Source organism: Hevea brasiliensis, chromosome 7, assembly GCF_030052815.1.
Source record: "Hevea brasiliensis isolate MT/VB/25A 57/8 chromosome 7, ASM3005281v1, whole genome shotgun sequence".
NCBI classification, from domain to species: domain Eukaryota; kingdom Viridiplantae; phylum Streptophyta; class Magnoliopsida; order Malpighiales; family Euphorbiaceae; genus Hevea; species Hevea brasiliensis.
In genome coordinates this window covers 4,228,940-4,254,962 of record NC_079499.1, presented here as the reverse complement: position 1 = coordinate 4,254,962, position 26,023 = coordinate 4,228,940, and the positions used below count along the sequence as shown (strand labels likewise).

At 32.6% G+C, this 26,023-nt stretch overlaps 2 protein-coding genes across 2 annotated transcripts; both read left to right on the top strand.

Moving 5' to 3' along the window:
* Nucleotides 1–762: 762 nt before the first annotated feature.
* On the top strand, nucleotides 763–9,615 carry LOC110654272 (dolichyl-diphosphooligosaccharide--protein glycosyltransferase subunit 2). The gene is made up of 20 exons (XM_058149792.1): nucleotides 763–920; nucleotides 1,041–1,200; nucleotides 1,752–1,944; nucleotides 2,051–2,140; nucleotides 3,297–3,359; nucleotides 3,652–3,721; nucleotides 4,056–4,120; nucleotides 4,744–4,798; nucleotides 5,333–5,460; nucleotides 5,557–5,672; nucleotides 6,068–6,137; nucleotides 6,352–6,456; nucleotides 6,599–6,688; nucleotides 6,772–6,920; nucleotides 7,126–7,237; nucleotides 7,320–7,403; nucleotides 8,030–8,110; nucleotides 8,209–8,433; nucleotides 8,859–8,981; nucleotides 9,180–9,615. The coding sequence occupies exons 1-20, from the start codon at nucleotides 869–871 to the stop codon at nucleotides 9,294–9,296; spliced, it is 2,148 nt and encodes a 715-aa protein (XP_058005775.1). The 5' UTR covers nucleotides 763–868; the 3' UTR covers nucleotides 9,297–9,615.
* Nucleotides 9,616–10,211: 596 nt separating this feature from the next.
* LOC110654271 (uncharacterized) lies at nucleotides 10,212–15,368 on the top strand. Its single transcript, XM_058149793.1, has 8 exons — nucleotides 10,212–10,793; nucleotides 10,927–11,000; nucleotides 11,234–11,314; nucleotides 11,636–11,728; nucleotides 13,104–13,223; nucleotides 13,360–13,431; nucleotides 14,132–14,209; nucleotides 14,846–15,368. Exons 1-8 carry the CDS (start codon nucleotides 10,640–10,642, stop codon nucleotides 15,035–15,037), a joined length of 864 nt encoding a protein of 287 aa, XP_058005776.1. The 5' UTR covers nucleotides 10,212–10,639; the 3' UTR covers nucleotides 15,038–15,368.
* Nucleotides 15,369–26,023: the final 10,655 nt, after the last annotated feature.

Genomic DNA, 26,023 nt, shown 5'->3' with positions numbered 1-26,023 from the left:
AGTTGAGTATATTTTAAAATTAAAAAATTATAATATTATAACTCTATAAATTCAGAATCATCCTAAAAATTCATCCCCCACACTGTCCCTTCCCCCGTTGGCGCTCGCCGGCGAAGCTCATGCCATAGGGCTACCGGGAATCTACCTTAGTTTCTCTAGCTCCCTCCAGCGAGCACATAAATGCCCGTAGCAAGCTTGGTGGTTAATGATGAACAAAAAACCCATCGAATCCAATGTGAACCCGCAGAGGAAGTCGCCGGGTTCTGTGTTTTCCAGCAATGTTGGACTACGAAAGTGGGCAGGAAAGTCTCTCCATGCTGGGGCAAGCTGATTGGCGTTGGTTCTGTTGCTGGAGCTTTGTTTGCAAACACAAACAAGGAGGGGGAGGGCCAAATTCACTAGAAAGGAGAGAGGACTGGGGTTTTAGGATCTTCTGGACATTTTTTGCAGGATAATATTAATAAAATAATAAATTAATAATAATAATTTGTTATTATTAATTAATAAATAATTATTAGGGATTATTATTAAAACTTTAAAAATTAAATTATTTAATATTAAAATTACGTAAAGAGCATTTGAGAAAATTTTCAAAATTAATTTATAAATTTTTAAAATATCGATGATTAAATAGGTAATTTTAAATATATTAAAATTAATATTTAAATTTTACTAAATTTCAAGAATTAACTTGCAATTTATAAAAGATCCACCCAATATCTAGGAACTTGAAGCCTTTGCAGTTGGTGGGCATTAAAGGAGAAGCACAAGGGCAATTTCGTAATCGAGCAAATATTTCACTTGTTTTAGCCGGGGAGAGACGAGACGACAACGCTAACGACTTATCTCATTAGTCAATAGTAATCGAATGCGAAGCGCGGTGAGTCTCACTCCTCAGACGACTCTTTCCTCCATTGCACGTACGGCTTTTTCTCTCTATCTCGAACCCTAGTTCCTGCTTTTCTAATTACAGAGAAAACCATTCATTCATATATGTATATGTACATGTATCATATCTTCGATAGCTGATTGTAATGCAGGAATGGCCAGAAGTCTAGGAGGATTTCTGGTGCTGCTCGTGGCAGCATTGATCTGCTTAGCTTTCGTTGTCTCTGCTGCTTCGATCTTTCAACCAATTTCTGACTCCCACCGATCTGCCGCTTTGGAGCTTTTCACGCCTCTTGATGGGTCCTTTAGAAGGTCGTTAAATCCTAATTAAAGCCTTTTACTGGTTACTAGATCGTCATGGAGAAATAGAAGATGATTACTTGAATAGAATTACAGTATATATTTTTTTAGTTTTTCTTTTGTCTGTTGCATTTCCAACGTTTTGTTGTGATCTTAGTTTTGACTGTGCGATTGAATAATCTACTCAATATTTGATCTGCTTATTTTAGACAGTTTTTGTTATTTTTCATGTTGACATTGCAAATGTCAAGTCATGATTTTCATCATCTGCTATTGGGGGTCATTTATTTTTGTAACTCCTTTCCAATTGGTTTCTGTTATATGGGACCCCTGGATGTTGAACGGAATTTGGGTTTTGCATGTTGGTTACTGAAAAAGTGGGTATTTTTTCATCTTTTGATATGTTTGATCCTCCTTATAAATGCTATTTGGTAATTGTGGCTGCATTTTTCTAATGATGTTTTGTCAATTATCGTTTAAATTTTTTTTTTTTACTTTTAGCTAATTCTGCAACTGGTTTGTGAGAAACAATCATCTAACTAGATGATATCATATGCCATCAGTTTAGAAGAAACATTTGAGGCCCTTCGGACATTTGAGGTTCTTGGACTTGATAAAAAGCCGGACATAAGTTTACCATCTTGCCGTTCTGTAATGGAAACCCTTGGGTCGTCATCTTCAGTATCAAAGGATTTGTTTTATGCTTTAAAAGTGAATGGAATATTAAAATGTGAGATAAGTGAGGAAGTTTTTGAGGTATAGTTTTGCTTTATATTGTCTGTTGCTTTTGAAAGTCATGACCTTTTTTGTTGCACAGAACATATAATGACTAGAGATGTGATTTTTTTTTTTTCTTTTGAAGGGCGTTGTTTCAAAAATTCAAGCTGCTGTCAGCAGTGCTAGTTTGTTGCTTGACTTCTACCATTCAATAGGAAGTTTGGTACTTATCAAGGTGATTAATGTGTTGGAACACCATTTAGATATTACACTTGTCCTGAATCTAGAGTTGACTTTGATTTTCCTGATGAAGAGGAAAATATTTGTCTTTGATTCTCATTTTTTTTATTCATGTGATAATTTAGACTTTTTTTTGTTTGACTATGTAAATTTAAGACACGAGAAGGAGTCAATAGGAAGATAGAACTTTGGAGAAGTACTCTAGAGTCAAAGGGTTTTAAGTTAAGTAGAACGAAGACAGAATACATGCATTGCAAGTTCAGTGAAGGCCAAACTGGTGATAGGGAAGGAGTTAGTTTGAATGGAGTGGTACTGTTCCAAAGTAATCACTTTAAATATCTAGGCTCAGTCCTTCAAGTAGATGGGGGATGTGAGGAGGATGTTAGTCATAGGATTAAAGCCGGATGGTTGAAGTGGAGACGTGCCACGGGAGTTGTATGTGATCGTAAGATTCCCAATAAATTAAAAGGAAAATTTTACCGTACAGCCATACGACCGGCTATGTTATATGGTAGTGAGTGTTGGGCACTGAAAGAGTCGTATGCATCTAAGATAAGAGTTGCAGAGATGAGAATGTTAAGGTGGATGAGTGGCCATACTATACTAGATAAAGTCCATAATGAAAGTATTAGAGAAAAGGTAGGAGTGGTGCCAATTGAAGATAAGATGAGAGAAGGGAGATTAAGGTGGTTTGGTCATGTGAAGCGTAAACATACGGAGGCTCCAGTTAGACAAGTAGAGCACGTTAGAGGATAGAAAGAAAAAAAGGGGTAGACCTAAATTGACTTGGAGGAGAGTAGTACAACATGACTTAGAAGCATTACATATTTCTGAGGATTTAACCCAAAATCGTTCAGAGTGGAAAAAGCGAATCCATATAGCCGACCCCAAATTTTTGGGATAAAGGCTTAGTTGAGTTGAGTTGATTATTTAAATTTAAGGGTGATTTGTGGTAGGTGGTCGTGCTAAGCAAAAGAATACAGTGGACATGTAATTGTGAAGCTCCATTTCTATGATACTTTTGTTAAGTGATCTATTTGATCACCTTCTACTTGGAAAATATAACATTTCTTCTGCGGCCTTGCATCAAAATAGTTACCAGTCTTTTGCCAAAGCTTAGTAATATATTTTTTTAATCATTCTTAATGCAGGATCAGACATTTAAAGATGATCTACATCTTGGTGACACTGAAGGAATTTTTCACTCCATCAAGGTTAGTAGTCTTGGCATTATTATTACAATGAGGATTAGGTTTGCTAGTTGACTGCCTCCTCTTGAGCCGTTGAGGTTTGATTAGGCCCCTTGTGGGACTAGTTGCTGATATGGTGAGGTTTGGATGGGTGATGTTGGTTTGATATTTGCTTCTGATTTTGAAATTAATTCTGAAACTTTTTGGTTAATGAAGGACTTTAGATTTCCTTTTTGCCCTTCTGAAGCATTATTATCTATCTATCTATCTATCTATATATATTGCATGTTTGAGTTGATCTACAAATTATTGGCAGGCTTTGAGCCAGAGTGATGGAAGATGGCGCTATAGTTCTAATAAACCTGAGTCTAGTACCTTTGCTGCAGGTACTGATCCATTGTTGTTTTGCACACTATTATAACATCTTTTCTTGTATTAATGCACCTTCTTTTGAAGTGCAAAAATACACAAGGTTTTCCTAAACCATTCCCTCCTTTTTATCCTCCTATGTAAGCATAATTTTGCAAAATCATTAACTACTTTATGTTTAGAAATGGCAATGGACATATATTTGGGACATCCAATAATTGAAAGTTGTGTGAAAAAGGATGGAGTACTGTATTTAGTATTCACTGCATAGATATTTAGTGCATTGCCCGAGTACATTCGTCTGTGCTGAGAATTGGCTCATAATCATTTGCTTGATCATTTTTTTTTCAGGTTTAGCACTTGAAGCTCTTGCTGGGGTGGTCTTGTTATCATCTTCTGAGATTGATCAATCGCTGGTAATTTGGAATGTGTTATCTGGCTCTGCAAAACTTTGAACCTTTTCTATGGATCATAAACTATCTTCATTTCTCGTCTTAGTGCTTTCTTAAAGTAGATGCCATGGTACTGTTATATGAATGCACTTTAGTGGAAATATTGTTCCTTCTAAAGAAGGAGAAATGTTTCATATTTGTGTTGAAATATTCATTCCTACCGTTTCACATTGCTCGGCTCATGCCTGCACCTACTTGGACCTTGTATTCTGCCAGATATGTGTCCAAAATCCCAATTGTATTTTTGAGAACCGCCATGTAATTTTAGGCATGTAATTCATATTTCTTATTCTGCACATTGAACACCTGGTCCTGAAGAGTTGAGTTGGCTCCACTCTTGCTTATCTATCCCGTTCTTGTATTTGACACAATCAAAACAAATATAACTCATTGCATATATGCTGTGACTTTTTATGCTTGGTTTTAGGCTTTTCATTTATTCCTTTGTTAGTCCAACCAGTTATGAACTTTCATGGGCAACTTGCTAATTGTTTTCAGGTTTTGAGGCAAATGCTCTTTTTGAGGGGTTTTTTTGGGTGCCCATCTAATTTTGTTCTATCTGATGTGCATTTGCTTACTGTTGGCAGATTGCTACAACTAAAAATGATATACTGAAGTTGTTTGACAGCATTGAGAAGTATGGTATGTTTATATTCCAGTACAAAGGATTGCTCAATATGAACATAATTTTGTGCTTCAATTCATGACTCATCTTAGAACTTGTAACTTACCAGTCTTATTTTCAAATCACGATTTAACACTTTTATGGCCAGTTCAGCGAATCAAAGACTTTTATTTTTTCTAGGAACATGGTAGAAGTTTCTCTTGATTGTTTGCCATTGGCTTATATAATGCATCTGGAATTGTTGCTTAGCTTTCTATTATCCACTTTGAAAATCAACTTAAGGATTATTTATAGTGATGCTAGACTGATAGGATCTTGCTTTTACTTTGTTTATGTTTGGGTTGTCTCTTTATGATTTTGTGAAATACCTTGTGGGACCAAACTACTCAATGGAGTCTCATACAAACATTATTTGTATTTGAGTCCTGCCTATCAGCTAAAAGAAAGGATCTTCTTCAGTCTTAACTAGGCTACACAATTAAATCTGCAAGTCCTCTATTATTATATGTTATGCTGTAGCATACTTACTTTGTTTTATCTTCTTATTGTAGATGATGGGGCTTTGTACTTTGATGAGAAACTGGTTGATGCGCATGAACATCAGGGTCCTCTTTCAACTACATCTTCTGTTGTTAGAGGATTGACTGCATTTGCAGCTGTGTCTTCAGGAAACTTGAATGTCAGTTGGTATTGTCAATATTGGTAGTCTAATTCTGATAATTTTATTCTGAAAATGCTTATAACTTCTAATGCTTATTATGCTTTGGGTTTTCAGCTTCCAGGTGACAAAATTGTGGGTTTGGCTAAGTTTTTCCTGGGCATTGGTATTCCTGGCGATGCTAAAGATCTATTCAATCAAATGGACTCCTTGGCTTGCCTGGAGAGCAATAGGCAAGTTCTTTCTTGACATTGTTCTATATGCTTTTTTTTATTTTAATATATACTTTTTTATTTTATAGCTGTATGATCATATATTGTAACGGGATCAGTTTGATAGGTATGTATCTGGCTTACGAAAATTTGAGACAGATGGTGTAGTTGGTTCCTTCAAAAGAACACAATATTTTGTTAAAAAATTTCCACAAACAGCAAGAAATTCATGGAACATGCTAATTTTCTTTTGTTTATTTCCCCTAAACAATCTTTGCATGGAAACTGAGACCCGTGTTTTTTGCTTCCTGAAAATTTGCTGTTTCAATTATTATAAGTCCTGAATTTTCCTGACAATTTTTCGTTTACTTCTGCTTTTCTTTCAAATGATGCTGTACTTTTGCTTCCTGTTGCAGGGTTTCCATCCCTCTGATTCTATCACTTCCAGCAACTGTGCTTTCACTGACTAAGAAGGACATGCTTAAGGTGTATTGCTGCTCACATGATAAATAATCTTGCACATTGACTTGATTCACTCACATTTATGTAGCTGTTATAATTATCTTCCTCTTTGTTAATATCTGTTATTTCCCCTTAAATTCTCTGATGTGCTTGATTTTATGGAGTTTCTACGCACATTTTCCTTATCTCTGACACCAATTAGTTAGAATTATGTATTCTGGTCTGTAAATATGTTCAGGTTAAGGTGAATACTGTACTTGGTTCAAATGCACCTCCTCTGACTCTAAAACTTGTACGAGTTCTCAGTTCTGATTCAAAGGATACTTCCATATTTGAGAACCAGGTGTGACAATGACTCAAGTTTGGCTCACTGTTGGGCACATTTTAATTCTTTTGTCTACCTATTGCTCTGCTGTGAGTTCTAATCTGACCAATGTATTTACCTTACGGTTAACTAAGTGCATTTCTTCTCCTTTATGATTTAGGAACTCAAGTTTGATCCTGAAAGTGAGGAGTATTTATTGGATGCTTTGCCAAAGAGTGTTGATGTTGGAAATTATATTTTTGTTTTTGAGGTAACCTTTTTCCCTTTTGACGCATCAGATGTTTTTGTTCATCTGTCTTCCATCCATAATATGGCCAATGTGAATTCATGTAGGCGGTGCTTCATGATCCTGAGCATAAAAAAATTTATACCATGGGAAGTCAAACTCAAGTTCCAATTTTTTTAACGGGAGTTATCAAAGTTGATAATGCTGAAATTGAAGTGCTTGACAGTGACTTGGGGATTGTAGAAACCAAAAATAAGTATGTCTACATCCTTGTGCTTTTTATTGCCCGAGACTATGATGCTTTATACCTGTTGTTGGTATTCATGGTTTACTTCTCATCATGACATTGTGATATCTGTTAAATAATCTAGAGGTTGAAATTTTTAGTCTCTTTTAAGTTTTTGCTGAATTAAACTGCATAGCTTTGCTTCGGGTATAATTCTACTGCTCGGATCTTGTAGGCTAGATTTAGCTGGAGAAAATCTTGTCTCATTGTCCGCAAACCACCTCCAGAAGCTGCACCTGGCTTTTCAATTGACCACTCTTCTTGGCCATGCTTTTGAGCCACACCAGGTTTGCAGTTGTCTACTTGTCTCTGTCTTTGTCTTGTGTTGCGATCTTTGCAAAGTTAGTTGTTGATGTTCTTGGTTTGCAGGCAATTCTTAAGTTGAGACATGAGACTGGTGTTGAGCATATCTTTTTGGTTGGGAACTCTGGAAAGAAGTTTGAGATAGTTCTAGTTAAGTTTCTTTCATAATGCTATCATTCTTTTTGTGTTCCAAACCACACACACACACCAAGCCCCGCACACCCCACACCCCCCAACACCACCCCCAACCCCCCCCCCTCCCGGGGCTCTTCTGCTCTTCTCTAAAGAAAAAAAAAGAATCAAACTCACTGTTAAATCAATGCATAGACGATGCACTACAATATACCCTTTTAACCTATTGTCTTCCCTGGCAATCATAATCTAATAGATTTAGTTGTCACATGGTGATGATAAAACTGCTGTATGAAAATTAATGAATGAGGAGTTCTTGTATTCGTTTGAGCAACTTTTGACATTTAACTAATAACTACTGGAAATAACGTTGGAATATCTTATTAATGAGATTGCAATTTGAAATTTGCTTCGGGATCCTAGATGTCTTGGGGAGTTTGATGAAAACAGCTCTTTCATTTTCTTTAAGTTGAAGTTCTCTTCCAGCCTGTTCTTGCTTCATAGCATATGTCAGGATTTATTTGCACTTCTTTCACAGTGCTTCTGTTTTGTGCCATTGTTGGTTGATTGCAGACAAACTTTATGTTTTATCTTTGAAAACGAGATTTTGCTATTTTTCTGATATTTTGCAATTTGTCTTGTAGGATTTTCTTGGACTGGTTGAGAAATTTTTCTATCTATCCGGTAAATACGACATTCAGCTTACTGTTGGTGATGCTGTAATGGTAAGTTTCCTTTTACTATTAAAATTTTTTGTCCATTTTATGTTTGCATGCCCTGGTTAACAATATTAGCATAATACATTTGTGTTTTTCTTCTTCAGGAGAACTCTTTCCTAAGTGCCCTTGGTAGTATTGAGCTGGACCTACCAGAACCACCTGAGAAGGCACCTCGTCCACCCACACAGCCTGTTGAACCTTACTCAAGATATGGTCCAAGAGCAGAGATAAGCCACATCTTTAGGGCACCAGATAAGCGTCCACCTAAGGAGCTATCTCTGACTTTCTTGGGTTTTACACTCTTGCCATTCATTGGATTCTTAGTTGGGGTGAGTTTATATTAATATTTGCCAGAAATTTCAAGACACTTGAGTTTTGGTGTTGCCTTTTTATCAGCTTATTATTTGCCTGGACTTATTTGAACCAACTGGTTATTGAACTGTTTATTTAGTGAATTTGTTAAACTTTCCTTGGTTGTTTAAGAAACTGAATACTTGTGTTTGTCTTATTTGGTTCCATGTATTGCATGTGAGGGTGTTCTATTGAAGCTTCTGGTTAAATTTTCTCAGTTGAGATTTTGGGCCCTGCACTTGCTAGTGTAAACCTAATTTTCAGGGAAAAGGATGTAGCATCTATGTAGTTTAATTCACCCAAGTAGAGAGTAGGGATTTGAAGTTTGTTAGCATCAATTAATTCGGGGCAGCTACTTACAGGATGCTAATTTGTAATGTTAACTTCTCTTTTCCTTTGTCAGCTATTACGTCTAGGGGTGAACCTGAAGAATTTTCCTTCTTCATCTGTGCCTGCCATATTTGCCATCCTCTTCCATTTAGGAATTGCAGCAGTTCTGTTGCTCTATGTGCTTTTCTGGCTGAAGGTCAGTTTATAACAGTATTCTTTTATTCACTTCTATTTGATAGATATTGGGTGGCTCATGGGCCCTAGAGTAGTATGAATTCTGCGCTTCTCCTCACCTATGTTTGATTTGTGACTTTGGATTTGACTTTTGTTGCACTATACCTTGTTATTATTGAAGACATGTATCCAAGTTCTAACCTTATTATTTTGAGAACAGTTGGATCTTTTCACAACATTGAAAGCGCTTGGTTTCTTGGGAGCTTTCCTGATGTTCGTTGGACACAGAACCCTTTCCTGCCTGGCCTCAACATCAGCCAAGTTGAAATCTGCTTGAAGATAATGAAAGCGTTAAGCGTTACTATTTAAAAAGTGACCTAGGAACTACGAGGAAATTTCCAAGTGAAATACATTTTTTACTCGATTTTGTAGGCTGCATTGGGTGAGCTATGCACTCTGTTCAGATTTTTAGTGCACATCCTACTGAAAAGGACGGGGGGTTGGGAATCTTCTGTCGACTTTCTCGTCTTTTGGATTTGTATTGTTAAGCTGGCCACCAAGGAAGGAACATTCTAGTCTGAAAAAAATTTACGATAGTGTCAAACAACCAAGTAGATTTAAGCCTTACATTATTTACTGGCATTTCAAAATTTTCATTTTCTTGTTAGAAACTTGCTATACCACCCAATAATTATTCATTTCAAAAAAAAATCTCTAGCAGGCAACGTATATAACGACTCAGTATTTCATGTATTCCCTATCTTAAATCTGAAAGTCTAATAATCCATTTTAATTCAAGAACTGTTTTATCAAAATGAACCCATCATTTTAAGAATTTCAATTTATTAGTAAGAGCTTATGAATGAAATTTAATATTTTTACGAAATCCTATAAAACTTGAACCACCAATCTGAATTATAAATATATTTTTTCTTATATTCCCTCAAATATATGAATCATTTTCACTGGCAAGACTTGATTGTGTAGCCGATGTCAATCACAAGTCTATATTTAACATCAGCTTTCAACGTATGTTTCATGGCAACTTCTACATAATCAGTTGGTAGAACTTCAATGTCTTTTGTTATGCTGTGTTTGGCTGCAAAATCAATCTTTTTCTATGTCTCCTCCGTTCCCCCAATGCCACTACCACCAGATTCGTCTCGTGCAGCCCATCCGAATGCCTGCCTGGGATGCTCTTCCTCTGGCAATTTGGCTACAAGTTTTCTACAATAACGAATTGCGTTTTGCAGGTTCTTTTGGGTGATGGCTAAGGAGGCGAACCTAAGTCAGGATGTTTTAGAAAATGGATTCTTATTTGAAGAGAGCATAATCGCATGGATAAAATTATAGTAACCCGTCGAGTTGGGATCTAATTCGTTATTTTCCTTGGAAACGTATATTTATGGCGGCAATTGGGGGTTGGCAGATTCTTGCATGGGCTTGAGTCTTGACACTGGAACGATGACGTATTAGGTAACCCTTTCGGTCCTTATAAAGCACTAGCTGACTTCGACCAAAAAACAAAAAAAAGGTACTGGCTGACCAAAGTTCCACAGGAGTACAAATGAGAGCCTCTTTTAAGGGCTCGCAATCAGCCGAGTGAAAAAAATAGGGAGCCTGGAAAACCAGGAGCGCGAACGAAGAGATTCTGTTCAAATACGGCGCTAAATTTAAATTATGGAATCCCTTTTGCTCGGAAAATCTAACAGAAACATGCCTCAGATTCCGGACTCATCCAGAGGTAGAAAACGCCTTCGCCAGGAAGAAGAAAAAGAAGAAGAAGAAGAGATTAGAGCTGAAAGTAGCGATGCAGATCAGACCCTATCACTTGGTAAATTCACTTATATCTCTTCATTCCAACCCCCACCACACCCCCCCCCCCTCTCTCTCTCTCTCTCTATCTCTCTCTCTCTCTAATCGATAGAAAATAAATCCAATTACTTTTCTTTGTGTCTCAAATGAAGAGGAAAGTCTCACATTTAGTGATACGTTGGTGGCGCTTCGCATAATTCGAGCTCAGTTTCCCAACATTGACAAGGTTCTTCTCTCTCAATTCTGTTCTTAACTCTTTTTTATTTTTATTTTTTAATTACGCGTAGCTCTGAGTTATCAATCCTTTGGCATTTTTCTTATTGACCAATCAATGTTGTGATTTTGAATTTTCCTTGGTTAATTAGCTCAACTATATTGATTATGCGTAGGTTCATTCGAACCGTTATGTGTTCTTGTAATTTTACTTCTGATTATATTGACTGTGAAATTTAATTTCAGGTCTCAATTCGGCCTTTCATTTTGCGTTCACAGTTGTATAGCTGTGTGAAGGACAGAACCCAAGTAGATAGAGAATTAGAGGTTGGATTCCTTGTCTGTGATATTCCGAGTATTATCTTGAACCAGAGTCTGTTTCAATCATCAAGGCAATATGAGTCACTGTTAGTTTTGATAAAATGAAAGTTAATTTTCAAATGTATCAATGGACGAATATCAGCATTTTAAAGAAAATTGAGATGAATGTGTTGTTTTGTTCACTTAAGGCTTTCCTACAACTTTTATGTTGTTCATTTGTGTTCTCCAATGGTCATGAGCTAAATTGAGAGTTCTATTCTTTATTACATTGCTTGTTTCAATTTATTTTTGTGGACTGTGATTGGTTTTTGTATCTGGGTTGTGCAGTCGCTGAGGAGGGATAAACAATTGCGCATTTTCAAACTAAACACCGGACAAGATGATCATGCCATAATGTTTTTGGATGACTACCTAAGCCAGGTTTGTTAATTGTATTATTTGTATCCACCTGATTTAGAAGGATACCTTACATATGCATTTTGATTTTCCTTGCAATCATTTGTCGGTTGTATTTTTCATTTTGCAACTCAAAAGTTGGCTATGTGACATGCGTTCTTGGTATATGCATCTGTTCATTGTAAGATCAATATTCACTCCTGAACAAGTTGGGATTGACCCTAAACGTATTTTAGAACCTATTGCACACCTGAACTATTGTTTTCAATTAAACACAAACTGTCCTTGGCCGCCATGCAACAATGTGCGCCCATGCATGTGCAATCTCAACCATCCATACAATCACTCTACCCTCCTCTCTATCTTCCAGGAAAGACTGGGAAAATTCTTCTTCCCCCAAGAAAACAATATGCAGCCTCCTTTCTTCTCTTCCCCGCCTTTGTCTTACTCAGTCACTCTCTTTCTCCTCCTCCCACCACCTCCATAAACCAAAACTACACAAATCCACATTTTTCCTTAGTTTCTCAGTAATGAAGCAAAATCTAACCCAAACCAAGAAGTTAAGAAATGCCGCTCTTTTTCCCATTCAAGACAAGAAGCAAATTGAAACTGATTTAGTATCCTTGCCAAAGACAAATCCAAAGATTCATAAATTGATTTCGAAAATCAATTAATTCAATCAACAAAATAAGCAAAATCAACTTCATTCTCAAAGGTGCAGCTTCAATTATTCCTTCATTTTAACTTGTAATCAACTATGGTCAAGGTTTTTCATCAAACAAAGCTCTTATGTTAGAGGAAATAGGTTTGGGTTTGTGGATTTCGGTTAAAAAACCCATAAATGTCAAAGAATGGAGCACGAGGAGCATGAAGAGGCTGATATTCAACTTTGATTGAGGTCACTGAACTTGAGCTTGGAGAGGGTGCAGGCGGCATGAGTTGCATAGTAACATGCCAAGCTGTAGCCTGAGGGAGTGAGGCAGAGTCGAGAATAGTCAGTGTCATCATGAGGGAGAAGATGGAGAAGAAGGAGAGGAGTTCTCTCATGGTTGCTGGCTTTTGTTGGAGAAGATGGAGAGCCATTAGATTTAGAAGTTGGAGAAAAAGGAATGCCATTAAACTTACCATGTAGATCCCCATTTATTGTTCACTTATTCTCACGTGCATGATTTCACGCTCTATCCTAACAAGGTTAATTTGTGTTTAATTATTATAAAAAAAAAAACAATAATTCAGGTGTACAGTAGGTTATAAAAAGTTTAGGGTACAATGAGTGAATCCCAAATAGTTTAGGGTGCGAATATGCATTTGGACATATCAATATTATCATGCAATACAGCATGTTTAAGATTCAGCCATTGTGTTGACATCATTTCTTTTGTGCACATTTTATTTGCAGATGGAACGTGTCATGAAAAGAATGGAGGAAAAGAAGCAAGGTGATCTTGAAGTTTTTGATTGGTTTAGAAATCATGTTATTGACGTCAATCTGGAACCTAGTATTGACCATCAAGAGCTTGTAAGTGTTGTGGACAACAATCTACTTTTGCTGTTCATTTGTTAGGTTCAATATGTTAGTAATCATTATGTTATCAGCTTTATGTACTCATATATGTGAACATCAATAATCCTAGCTTCATTACTCTTTAATGTAGTGCTTACTCTTATCCCATGGCGGAAAGGTGAAGGATGATCACATCTCCCTTTTGATCAATGCTGGGCTTCTCGTAAGAAAATTTTGAATTCTCTTTTGTCCTCTCTCTCTCTCTCTCTCTCTCTCTCTCTCTCTCTCTCTCTCTCTCTCTCTCTATATATATATATATATATATATATAATTACACTGCTAGCTAGAAGCTTGTTTTATGTGAAGCTGCAAAATTTTTACTTTTTTTGGTTTGTAATTCAAAAAATGCTAGTTGTTGTGCCCAATTTGTATCTACTTTGTAGTCCTTGCTATGACTTTTTAAGGCACATTTATTTTATTTATTTATTTTTAATAGGAGAATCAATCAAGCATGAATTATACTTTGCTTATCCTTTCTTTGGGGATTTGCTTATATTGACTTGTAATGCTAGGAATGAATTATGCTTTGCTTATATTAACCAATTTTTTTTGGCTGAATAAATTAGGGCTTGAACACTGCAACAAACACTCTAGTTATATTTATTTCTAATAAAGTACACAATAATAAGCTTGCATGCATTTGCTTATCTGTAACACCCAGATGAGGAACTCCTCTTGATAACTATGTAGTTGTGCTGCTTAGAATTGAGGGAAACTAAATGCTTAATTAATTATTTTTAATTTAAGCAATAATTCTTTTGAAATTCTGTTGTTATTCATATTTGTTTGGCTGTTTCTTTGCCAAAGTTTCTGATGACTTCAGTTCCCTTTCAATCTAACATGGATGTTTACCTTTTGTATAGACTCGCCAACTGATTGATCCAAACATGTTCTGGTTTGCAGTTCCAAATATTGGTTCAGTACTCAAGGGCCTCTCTCAGGTACAGAAATGCTTCATTTTTTCTCTCTCAACTTTTATGGATTTTTTTTTTGTAGGAATTCCAAATATTATATTAATAATCTTGATCTTATATGTACTCATCTAACAAAAAATTCTACAAGGTTTTGTATTGATAAGGAATTGGAAATGCAAAGGATTTGGAACTGATTTTTTATTTCAAAGTGTACAAAGAAAGCTTGGTCTTGTAAAGAAGGGACACATGGACACTTAAAAATATGTAACGGCTAATGATATAGTTGGAATTCTCACCTTTTATTACGTATTTCAAGTTCATACTCAAATAATTTCCATTCACATACATGAATCTACCCCACTAAAAGAGAAAAAAAAAATGCTTATCTTAATATCATTTTAAGTAATTTAAAAATAACATATCTAGTAAAATTTTTCATGTCAGTTGCCTGCATATCCAAATGCAATCCAAAGATTTAAACAGAAATGCCTCAAGTAAAATTGAACTTTTGGGATTTTTTTTACTGCTTTTGGTATTCTGTATTTACTTAACAGGAGAGAGCAATTTAGTAGTAGTTTATCTAAGATTCAAGATGCTTTATGGTTCAAAAAATGTTTGAATTTGAATAAACTTTACAAGTTATTTTGAACTCTTTATTCACAGGGGAGAAAGGAACTCCTTTCTCTTTTAAACCGGAGGAGATATAAAGAAATCATGTTGGCCCCTCTAGAGAAGAAGTGTCTTCGATTTTCTCCCCTTGATATGAGATTTCACCTTCGTGACCTGATTGGTTCAGGTCACCTTAAAACTGTCAATACACCGACTGGCTTAGTTGTTCGGGTTTCAAAGGATTAGAACTCATGACTCCCAGCCCCAAGTGGATTAACGTAACTTGTTAACTCTCCAGTGTTGGTTGTCAATTGTCATTAGCAGGTTTAGTCGTCTTGTCTTTAGATTCTTATCTTTTTGGTTTACTTATCATGTGAAAATAGCGTGAATAAGAATATTAAGCAGGTTGACCACGAGACCAAAGAAAGGAGTATGCAATCACCGTGCATTGGCACAAGTTAATGCAAGAGAGATTGAGAGAGTTCTTCTCTACCACGTCTGTACTTTCAGTCTTCTTTATCTGTGGTGTTACTTTTTAATCATTAATTGAATCACTTTAATTTATTAGAATATTAAATCACATGTAACTCCATGCAATAGGATGGGTTCCAGCAAGGTCTACTTATCATATGTTCAACAATTTGATTCTCTAGTGAGTAACCTTTTTGTGACAAAAACTAGATGAGTTGCCACAAGCTACTTTCCCATCTTTCTTTTTGGCTGAATTCTGAATAAGACAAACAATGAGAATTTGTTTGAAATCATATGGTCTACCATGTACTTTTTCATCAACACCTTTTTCTGTTCTACATAATTTAGTTGCTCATTTCTGTTCCTTGAACGTAATCTTGGCCATTAGCACTTATATTTCCGTATCTTTGTAGTCATTTATTCATCTTTGGCATTGGTTGGAAAAATGAAGTTGAGCCCTCTAGTATGGTTGATGAGTAGGCGTGTTCAAAGTGTGAGAATGAAGAGTGTAAATGCTGAACGTTTCTCAACATCCCAAACAAATGATAATCGATTTAATCTTCGACAAAAACATGTAGACATATATTGAAGCTAGGACTATTGCCATCTGTGGTTTATCATAGTCTCCTGATATTTAAATAGCTTTGTACATATAGTTGTCATCTTCTTGTCAAATACTTGCAAGAGCAATCATAGATCCTAGTGTGTGTGTGTGTATTATGTTTGCTTCTATAGGAGCCTGCATTGTTAGTGGGTTAGTGTTAGTAAAGTGTTCTACCAGGAAGGTATTGCAAGTCTATTTGAAAAATAAATCACTGAGACACTACATTGAGAAGGGTGAGATTTGAACCCGACACTTCCCCGTCACTATTTTGTCTTAAGACCAAGGTTGTGGCCAACTAAATTACCCTAATTGATTGTATATGTGTATGGAAGGGAGTTGGGCTTGTTTGTACATTATTGCCGCTGCTAGCTAAACTCGCATATATTTCTTCAACATGCCTGGTACTTTTGGGAAAGGATGAATGGATGATGATCCCCATTTTCCAACAGTGTCTTCACCATATCAAGATTAACAATGATGCTATCACTTTTTTATATCTAGTGCATTGAATACATTCTCCTCATAGCTGTCACAATTGGCACCATAATTTGTTGATTAACAGTCTGCCATTGTCTCTGTGCTAAAGAAAAGCTCATCTCTCTCTCTCACCATTAGGGTAGTTTTTAGATATTGTCCTTGTCTCATTTTCATCGCTCAACTTAAATTTATTTCAATAATATCACACTAATTTTATTTAAAAAACCGTAGATTTACAGGTTAAAAAAGGAATAGAAAGACTCAAATATCCTTAAATTATCACCTTCCTTCCCATCTTGTTCCCCTCTCTTCTCTCTCTCCGCGTCTCTTTCTCTTCCACCGAAGACCCTACTGATCATAGATTTATCACAATCCAGAAAATCAATCTAATAAAGGAGTCATATTTTATGCTAAAAACATAAGTTAAAAAGTCATAAACTCATCAACGTCAGTCCCTCAAGGGTACAAACTGGGGCCATTGATATAGTTGACAAGAGGATATATATATAAATTGCGGTACTTAATTTGATTATGAAATCTCCAAACAGGTTCAGCAATAATTGAAGCAACAAAACTCTATTCAACAGCCAAACCAACTACATAATGAACTAAAAAATTTCAAACACAAGGATAAAAGGTTATGATGCATATTTATCATCTCTCTTGCTACTAAATCAAGCCTTTACCTACCCTCATAACTTTGCCTTCTCCTGTGTTGTTTGGAATCTGCCATGTCCAAACTTGAAGGATGAACGAATAAACTAGAGCTTAATCTTCTCTAAAGCAACCGTAGATGTTTGATTCTACAATGATCGTCTCAAGGTCACAATTCGCATCTTTGGTCCCACATATAATTATTATTATTTTTTTTTTCTTTTCACTATACTCGGAATATTAAATTATAATATTTTTTACACTTACATAAATATAGGTCTCTTCATAAACTATATGAGTAAAAGAATACATGCTCTTTACCAGTTAGAGGTATTTTCTATTCATATTTGTAGGCTTACTTTTGCTTTCTTATTTCCCCACAATTTTAATGTGCTTAACCTTCCATAATAATGCATCTGTTGGGTGTATGATGCGTAAGTCTAAATCATCTCAATCTTTCTTTTTCCCGATAATTAATTTAAATGAATTATGAAAAAAAAATTATTTATATTTATTTATCATGAATTTAAAATATAATATATAAATTTTATTTATTTTATATTTAAATTTAAGCAAAAGTTTCCCTGAATTATATACATCCATCTTGACAATATTTTCATATTTGTGTGTTAAGAGTATAGTTTCTTCACCGTCCGACACTCAATTGCCAATTGCCTTATATCATAATCGATAGAATCGCAATCCTAACTCTCCCTACACAACTTAGCTGCTATTTTGTGATTAGGCAAAAATCATTTCTCAATTTTCCACTTCATTCATCATGTTTTAATCCAATGGTCCACATTAATTCTCCTCTCTTTCTCCATCTGTTTATATAATTGATCCACATACAACAAGTGAATTGCGTATTTTTATGCTAGGAAGCATGGATACGGATGTACATGTATTATTTTTAAAAGATTAATATATAAATACAAGAGTGACAGATTAATAAAAATATTTTTTTTTGGTTATATTTTAGACATAAAATATATAATTATTTAAATTATAAAATAGGATAAAAAATATATATATATTTAATAGAAATATAATTTTAATTCATTTTAATCATTATATTATAACATATATACATATATAATATATATTTTTATTTGATAATGATTTAACACTAAACTAAAGTTTGTTGGTTAGATTAGTCCAACGTTATTCACTTCTTCCATTGTTAAATTAAGCAAACATAACTAACAATATAATGTAGAAGTGTTAAGCAAACACAACTAACAATATAAGGTTTAAATTCAGACAAGATGATTTTCTTTTCCTTTTAAAATTGAAGTGTTATTGATGGTATCATTGGAGAATCCACTCTTCTTTGTTCTTCCATGGATTGTGACCAATGGGGGTTTTCTGTTTAATTTCTATTTTTTTACTTCTTTCAGATAAAATATAATTATTTTTTTTCTTTTTTATTCAATGAAGACACAAATGAACTAGATAACAATGAATGAATAGATTATACAATGAGAGATAATCGTTCTCCTTCTCATGGACTCAAACTCGATACTACTTCACACCACCTTAAAGATGAAGAAAGATCAATTAAATTATTTCTTGATTGATAAAATATCACTATTTAGATTAAAAGATACCAGATAAATTATTGAATTAATATTAAGATATTGAAGTTTTAAATTTAAATCTCGATTAAAATTAAATAAAAATAAATAAAATTTTAAATTGGGCTGTTTATTCGGCTGTATATTTGCACTTGTATGTTACCATCTTTGGGGTGTGTTCATTCCACTTCCACAAGCTCTTATCTTGTTGTCACCACTCTTTTCCTCTGATATCAAGACATCCATTACTTTCTTTTTTATGTTGGGACCATGGTAGATCCTCTCTTTTCTTTTCTTTTTTTTTTTATATAATTTGATCTTACATTATAGGCAATGCCAAATCTTGCAATTCATCGTGATTTGAAAATATTATTAAGTACGATGTTGATTTATGAAATATATATTATCCATTTTGTACCTTTGTGTTTAAAATCTTCATGTGTATCGAATATATTTATTGATTTATTCAAATAATATCTTATACTCAATATATCACAGTTTTGATTTTATTTTTATTTTCAAAAATAAAAATAATTGTTATCGATAATTATTATAAGATGAGTGCAGTTATGAAAAATTTGAACTTATACAAGAATAAGTTTAACAACCATTAAATTAAATAGTTACATTTAAATTTATGTATTTATTATATATATTTTAATTAATTTTATATAAATTTTGATATAAATATTTAATATAATGATTATTAAACTCGTTCTCATATAAGATCGATCTTATATTAGATACACCTCGTAAGATTATTAGCCACAATGTCTTATCTTAGGGTAATTAAGCATCCTGTTAATTTAAAAAAAGAAAAACACCATTAAAACCGTTAATTGTTATTTAATACTAATCAATTAGGAAATGGGGTGGAGGAATCTGTTGAAAGCGAAATTTAGAGAAGCATCAAGGAGAATATGCCACTCAACTGGGATGACAGGACTTGTGACCCTTTTCTTGAGTGATTATTTTAGATTTTAATAAAGAAATTAACACCTCTTAAATAATTAAATATCATACATAATCTTCCAATAATATTAAATTAAGGTTTCTTTAAGGCCTTCATGATAAAAAAAAATAATAATAATAAAGAAGATTTAGAATGCATAACAATCAACAAGATTGGAACACCCATCAACAGTGAAACCCATATGTTTAGGCACAACATTTACTTAGTGGGGTTTGATTTTAAGTTAAAATTGATTAAAATAAATAAAAATTAAATTTATCAGATATTTGAATCAAATTGAATTATAGTTGAGGTTATAATTGAAGTTATGGTTGAAATTACAAAATATGGGGAATTAGGATTTGTTACTGTAAATAGAAGGAAATAATACGATCCTTTTAATAGGGATGTATGAGATTCTGAATCATATTAGACTGAATTTAATTTATTATTTTGGTTTGATTTAAATTTTTTATTAAGAATTGTAATGAAATTATACTAAATTCATACTAGAGAATCGATTATATATATATATATTCTAATTTTTCTTATAGATATATACAACCTAATATTATCTTTATTTTTCTATTTTTTAATAATTTTAATTATTAATACATTAAATAATCACCTTAACATTTTAATTATAAGAGTATTACTATGTTATATATATACTTAATTTTTTAATTATATATGTATCTTATGGTTTAAGATTATAAAATTAAGAAATAGATAAAAGAAATATTATATGATATATGTGTATTATTATATTATATAATATATTTAATTTTAAATTATATATGTATCTTATAATTAAATAATTAAAAAGTATATTATACTGTGTATTTGTAACCTACTTTAAAGTTTAAATGATATTTAAAGTATGACTTTTCGTTAAAACAATTGATAAAATTGTTTAAAAAATTAAAACTGTATCAAATTGAACTATAATTAACCTACCGAGAATCAAACTAAATTGAAACTAAAATACGTAACGAAATTTTAGTTTGATTCAATTCTTATGTAGACCTCGAAAAAATCTCACCCCTCTACTTCTTAAACTAAAAATGATAGTAACATGATTAAAGAAAATAAACTTTGGTCAATTTGGATTTTTAATAGAATTAAGCAAATTAAACAAAAAAAAAAAATTTTAAAAATAGTAACCGATGGAATCAAATTAATTAAACTAAAAAATAATTAAATTAGCTTAAATCAATTTAATTTCTCAATTAAAATCGATTCTTGCTCAGCCTACTCAAACCTTCTTATTGAATTAACAAAACTTGTCATACAACAAAAATTCTTAAACATATCAACTGATAGATATAGGCATGCTAGTGACATATTTTTATTTTATTATACTGTATTTTCTTGTATGTTAAAGACTATTTTGCATGCAAGTTTAACTGCAAATCATCGGATTAAATTATATATATATATTTCTCTCTTTCTATAATCTTTCATGGATATTTACAAGCAAGTAGCTCCTTAATCAAGTAGAAGACTACAAAAACAGGGCAGCTGCCTTGCATGTATACTTGGGATGTGGTCTGCTTCTATAAGCAAATGATTTATTCTATATGGTTTGTATCCACAAGCAGATTTTAAAAGTAGGCTTCACATGTGTGCCATTAAAGTTAAGCAGAGTGACATCAGTTAACAAGTTGAAGGAAAGTGATGTACATACATTACATTTCTGGCTGCACTTTCCTCTCACCAATGCCTCATAATAGTACCACTAATTGTAATTAAGATTAATTAATAGATTAAAATTTTTAATTAATTTGATGAAAATATATAAATTTCTTTATAAATTAAATAAGAGTGTTTTTGGGATTTAATAATTTTGAAAAAAAAATCAATTATATATATAATTAGAGAAGAGAAAATTATAATTAAAGAGAAAACAATGTGTATTGTTGGTGATGTGTTTTGCTGACACTTTAGACGCGTTTAGGGCATTTGCTTTCTCCTAACTTTCATATTTGGCCAACTCTGTCTCACTCTCCCTAAGGACTTCTTTCCTAACAGCTGATGTCTTGCTATGGTGGGTTGGTTTTGTTAAAAACTAATTTTCTTTTACTTTTTTTTTATGTGAAAAAAAATTATTTAGTATTATTTTCATTGATGACGTCATATTTCTGGCAAACATATATGCATCGTAAATACTTGAACTTGATTCTACTAATTCAGTCATATGTCTTTAAGTACTTGATTAAGTCAAGTTAGATTTATAAGGTAAAAGTGTTAAATATAAAAATTGAACAATATTACTTCTTGAGTTAATATTTGAGATTGAGTTAGAGACTCAATTCATTTTGTTCACATGATTTTAGAGCTAATCTTGTCTCGAAGTGGACCACCCATAGATGTTCAATCTTACAAACCTTATGCGTAAGAAAAGTAGGTTGTTCTACGTTTACTGAGTATAAAACAAAAGTGTTAAATATAGAGATTTAAACAATCTTTACCCTTGATTGATCTTAGAGTCGATTGAAAATAAGTATTGAATAGATATCATTTTCAGAAACCTAAAAGCATGGGGGAGATAACAATGTAAGCATAGGTTGCGATAAAATGAATAGCTAATATAGGGGCAGTGGGGTACCCGCCCACCCTATCTAAAGAGGTTTCGTGATCAATTTGAGCTTCACATGTTTCTTTTCTTTCCTTTTTTAATAGTGCAACTTTATAAAAAGAATGCTTCAACCGTTTTCAACTATATATGCTTTTGAGTTCAGTTAGTGCCTAAAAGAAATTAATCCTAATTCCTATTTCATTATTTAATCATAATTCGGCAGCATGTGATTGCACATTTATATATATATATATATTAGTATTACAGATTGATGGCGATTTCCATCTTTTAAATATTACTTCAAAATCCATTGGCAAAGTAATTAACAACTAATTATGGCAAGCCAGCGCCCTAATGTTTTATTATCTTCATATATAGGCAGTATGCGTGTGACTCTACGTTTCCCATATACCAACTTTTTTAGCATATTTTGATCTCATGTTGTCTTACATTATTTGGTGTAAGGTTTCTGTGTTAAATACAATACATGGGCTAACCTCCTTCCTCTAAGTTAGTTTTTAGGGTGAAGTTAATTAGGTCAAGTTTATTTTCTCTGTATAATATCAGAACCTTTTCACAGATGTACTTACCTGTAAATTTTAAAAATAATATAACTATTTACTCATATTTTATATTAATATTATGAATAATATTAATATTAAGTAAATTAAAAATTAACCTAATCTTTTTAAGAATCCGAATAATATTAATAAAAAGTTAAAAGTTATAAATGTAATATATTTACTGCTTGTTAACTTGGTATTAAATACCACCCATTAAGTGTGAAATTATTGACACCATTATAGTGGAAGTATCTTCACAGTGTTAACAAGTTGTACATTGCTAATGAAAAAAATTTATTATTGCTATTATTTATAATGTGATATCAAACTAAATACTATATGATTCACTTTAAATTAAAAACATTTTCATAATCAATAATTAAATTCTTTTAAATTCATATTAAATAAAAATATTAATTTCACAAATAATTGTCAAAATAAAGAATTCTTTTCACATACATGTACATTCGATATGACGTCTCATGTCACCAAAAAAAATTATTAACATGCTATATCACATCGTTGTTTCATTAATTATATATAAATCTAATGGTATTATTTAGTTGGATACTTAAGTTTAATTGTAAAACTAATTACCAATTATAGTCATTTTAAGTTTAGGGCAATATATATATATATATATATATATATATATATATATATATATATATATATAGAATTTAATGATAATTATTGTAACTTACCATGATATAATATAAAATAATTAATATAGTATAGATATTGTGAGAGTTTCTCTCCCTAGAGACGGCAATCCAAAAGCTCAAAGTGTTTTGATGCTACCCACCACACATACCGTGTAACAAAAAGGTTCGTACTAATAATTTGATTTTTGGATTACAGCATGTGGATCCCATCAAAGCTAAATCAAGGATCTAATCAACAACCCTGCAGGTTTTATTAATTATAACCCAGATTATATATATATATATATATGCCAACTCTCTTTATATCTAGTTCCTCCTAAAAAAACAAGTCGATTAATTATAGAGGGTGGAAGGTAGGCCATTGCACATAGAATCTTTAGATTGATTAGAGAATTAGACTTGTGATTGATATAGCCTTGTGAAAAAAATGTTGTTGTTTGTCAACTTATGTTTAATTAATAACAAAACAATAATTGACACGTACCTGGGTTTTGATTCGTAAAAATCAATCTTAATTTTCTGTTAATTAATTACTTTCACCTTGATAGCTTTTCTGGATGGAGCTGACGTTGTTGGAGACTTAAAATCCTTTCATTTTTACTTAAAGATTACGAATTCTAGTGTATCATTCTGATAGCAACCCTACGTATGTTTGGTTCTCTCTATTATTGGAAGGTGAAAATTACAAAGTTAAATATGAACAATTTTTTATTTTTATGGGAAACAAACAATATGAGTAGTCAGAGAAATTAAGATAAATAAGACTAAAATAATATAATTAGATGCGTGTATAGGTTTAGATTATTGGAGGGGTATGGTCCCCATGCAATTCTCAAAACTAAACAGGAACTGAAAATAACAGCTTCATCAACATCAGTTGAAAGATATATATAGATAGCTTTCATCAAAAGGAACAGTTCAAAAGGACTTGTTGAAAGGTAGCTAGCCACCCAACCAAGCTGCAGCCAGCCACCACACCAGTTCTAGGGTTTGATCGTCGGTGATGATGAACAAAAATCATGGATTAAAAAGCAATATTAATGGTTGGAGAGATGTGCATCCACGTAAATGCCAAGCTGGTGTATCTTGTATACTCATTTGCCTATCATGGACTGATGACAAGACGTGGGTCTCCACTCTCGAATAATTTTGCCTCAAAACTCCCTCAGTCATGCTCATGCATGGATTTTTTTAATTTATATTTCTTTTCTTTTCAAAGATCTGATCGAGTAGCTAGCAGCTTGCCCTCCGATCTCTTTCCTTTTTCGACTGGAGAAAGAAAATCAATTATATAAATATATTATTTTATTTCGAAAATATTCAAAATTATGTTAAAATTGTGCTTAATTAATTAATATTGCGGCCCTAGCTAAGGCGGTGATAGAGCTTTGAATTGGCTTTACATGCGCGTGATGATCATTCAATTATATGTCTTCTACCTTCAACACACGCTTTCTTTCTCTCTCTATCTCTGCAATTTTTTTTTAGAAAGCTCATAACTTGCGGTAGTAAGCCAGCTGGCACCTCTAGAATGCCCTTGTTTTATTATTATTATTATTATTATTATTATTATTATATGTTTATATAAATATATATAATTATTTTTTTTATAAGGAAAAAGGGAAGGTGACAAATATGTAAGATGATTGTAGATTTTTTCTTTATGGATGAATGGCTGCATGATCAAGGATGCTTATACTTGTAGTAAACAATTTCCCATGCTGCGAAGCTATCAACCGAATCTTTTGATGTGCATTGGTTATGTTAGCAAATTTTTTTTATTTTTCTTTATTTTTTTATTTTACAATTTGAAAAGACATAAAGTTCTAAATTCTCTGCAGCATGACTAATAATGTATCCACTGAGAGAGTGCCATATTATTCTATATCAGCTTTCAAATGCATATTACTGTTGTTAAATTCCCTTTGGGACTTTCATTAATTATTTATTTAAATTATGGTTAAATCCTATGCTAGCTTTTTTGACAAATGGGTATCTAGCTAGTTATTCCTATAGCTATAACATGTAATTAAAGTTTAACATTAAACATTCTTTAGAAACTAAAATTTTATTTAATTTAATTAATTTTTCTGAATAATTCTTATATTTAAAATTAAAAAATTCAAATTATTTTAATAAATAATTCATTTTAAAAAAATAAAAATTAATCATAATTATATAAAAACTTAATTGAATTATTTTTTTATAAATGATTTATTCCGACAATATAAATTTATTCCGACAGAGTTTTTAAACATATAAAAGACTTTGATGGTAGATAACATAAAATTAATACAGTTCTTCACGACAATCAATTATCACGTTGGGAGAACTTTCATGGCAGCTCGAAATCATCTTTATTCCAATGGAAAAGCCATTTTCTTTGAAAATTTGACCTTTTTTTAGAAAAAAGAACAAATCATCCTGAAACTTTTTACACGTGTTCTTTCAAACCATTGGCAGGAACCCAAGGTTTCTCTCATTTCCATTTTTTTAAAATTAAATTTTTAAGTTTTATGAGGATCAAATTATTTGTTATATAGTAGCACACTAAAATATAAATAATTTTATTAAAGATAAATATCTCATTTTATTAAAGATTTCGAATTCATTCTAATTATATTTTCTCAAAAATAAAAATTTTATCTCAATACTAAATCATACCCTAAATAAGAGTCTACCTGCAGATAC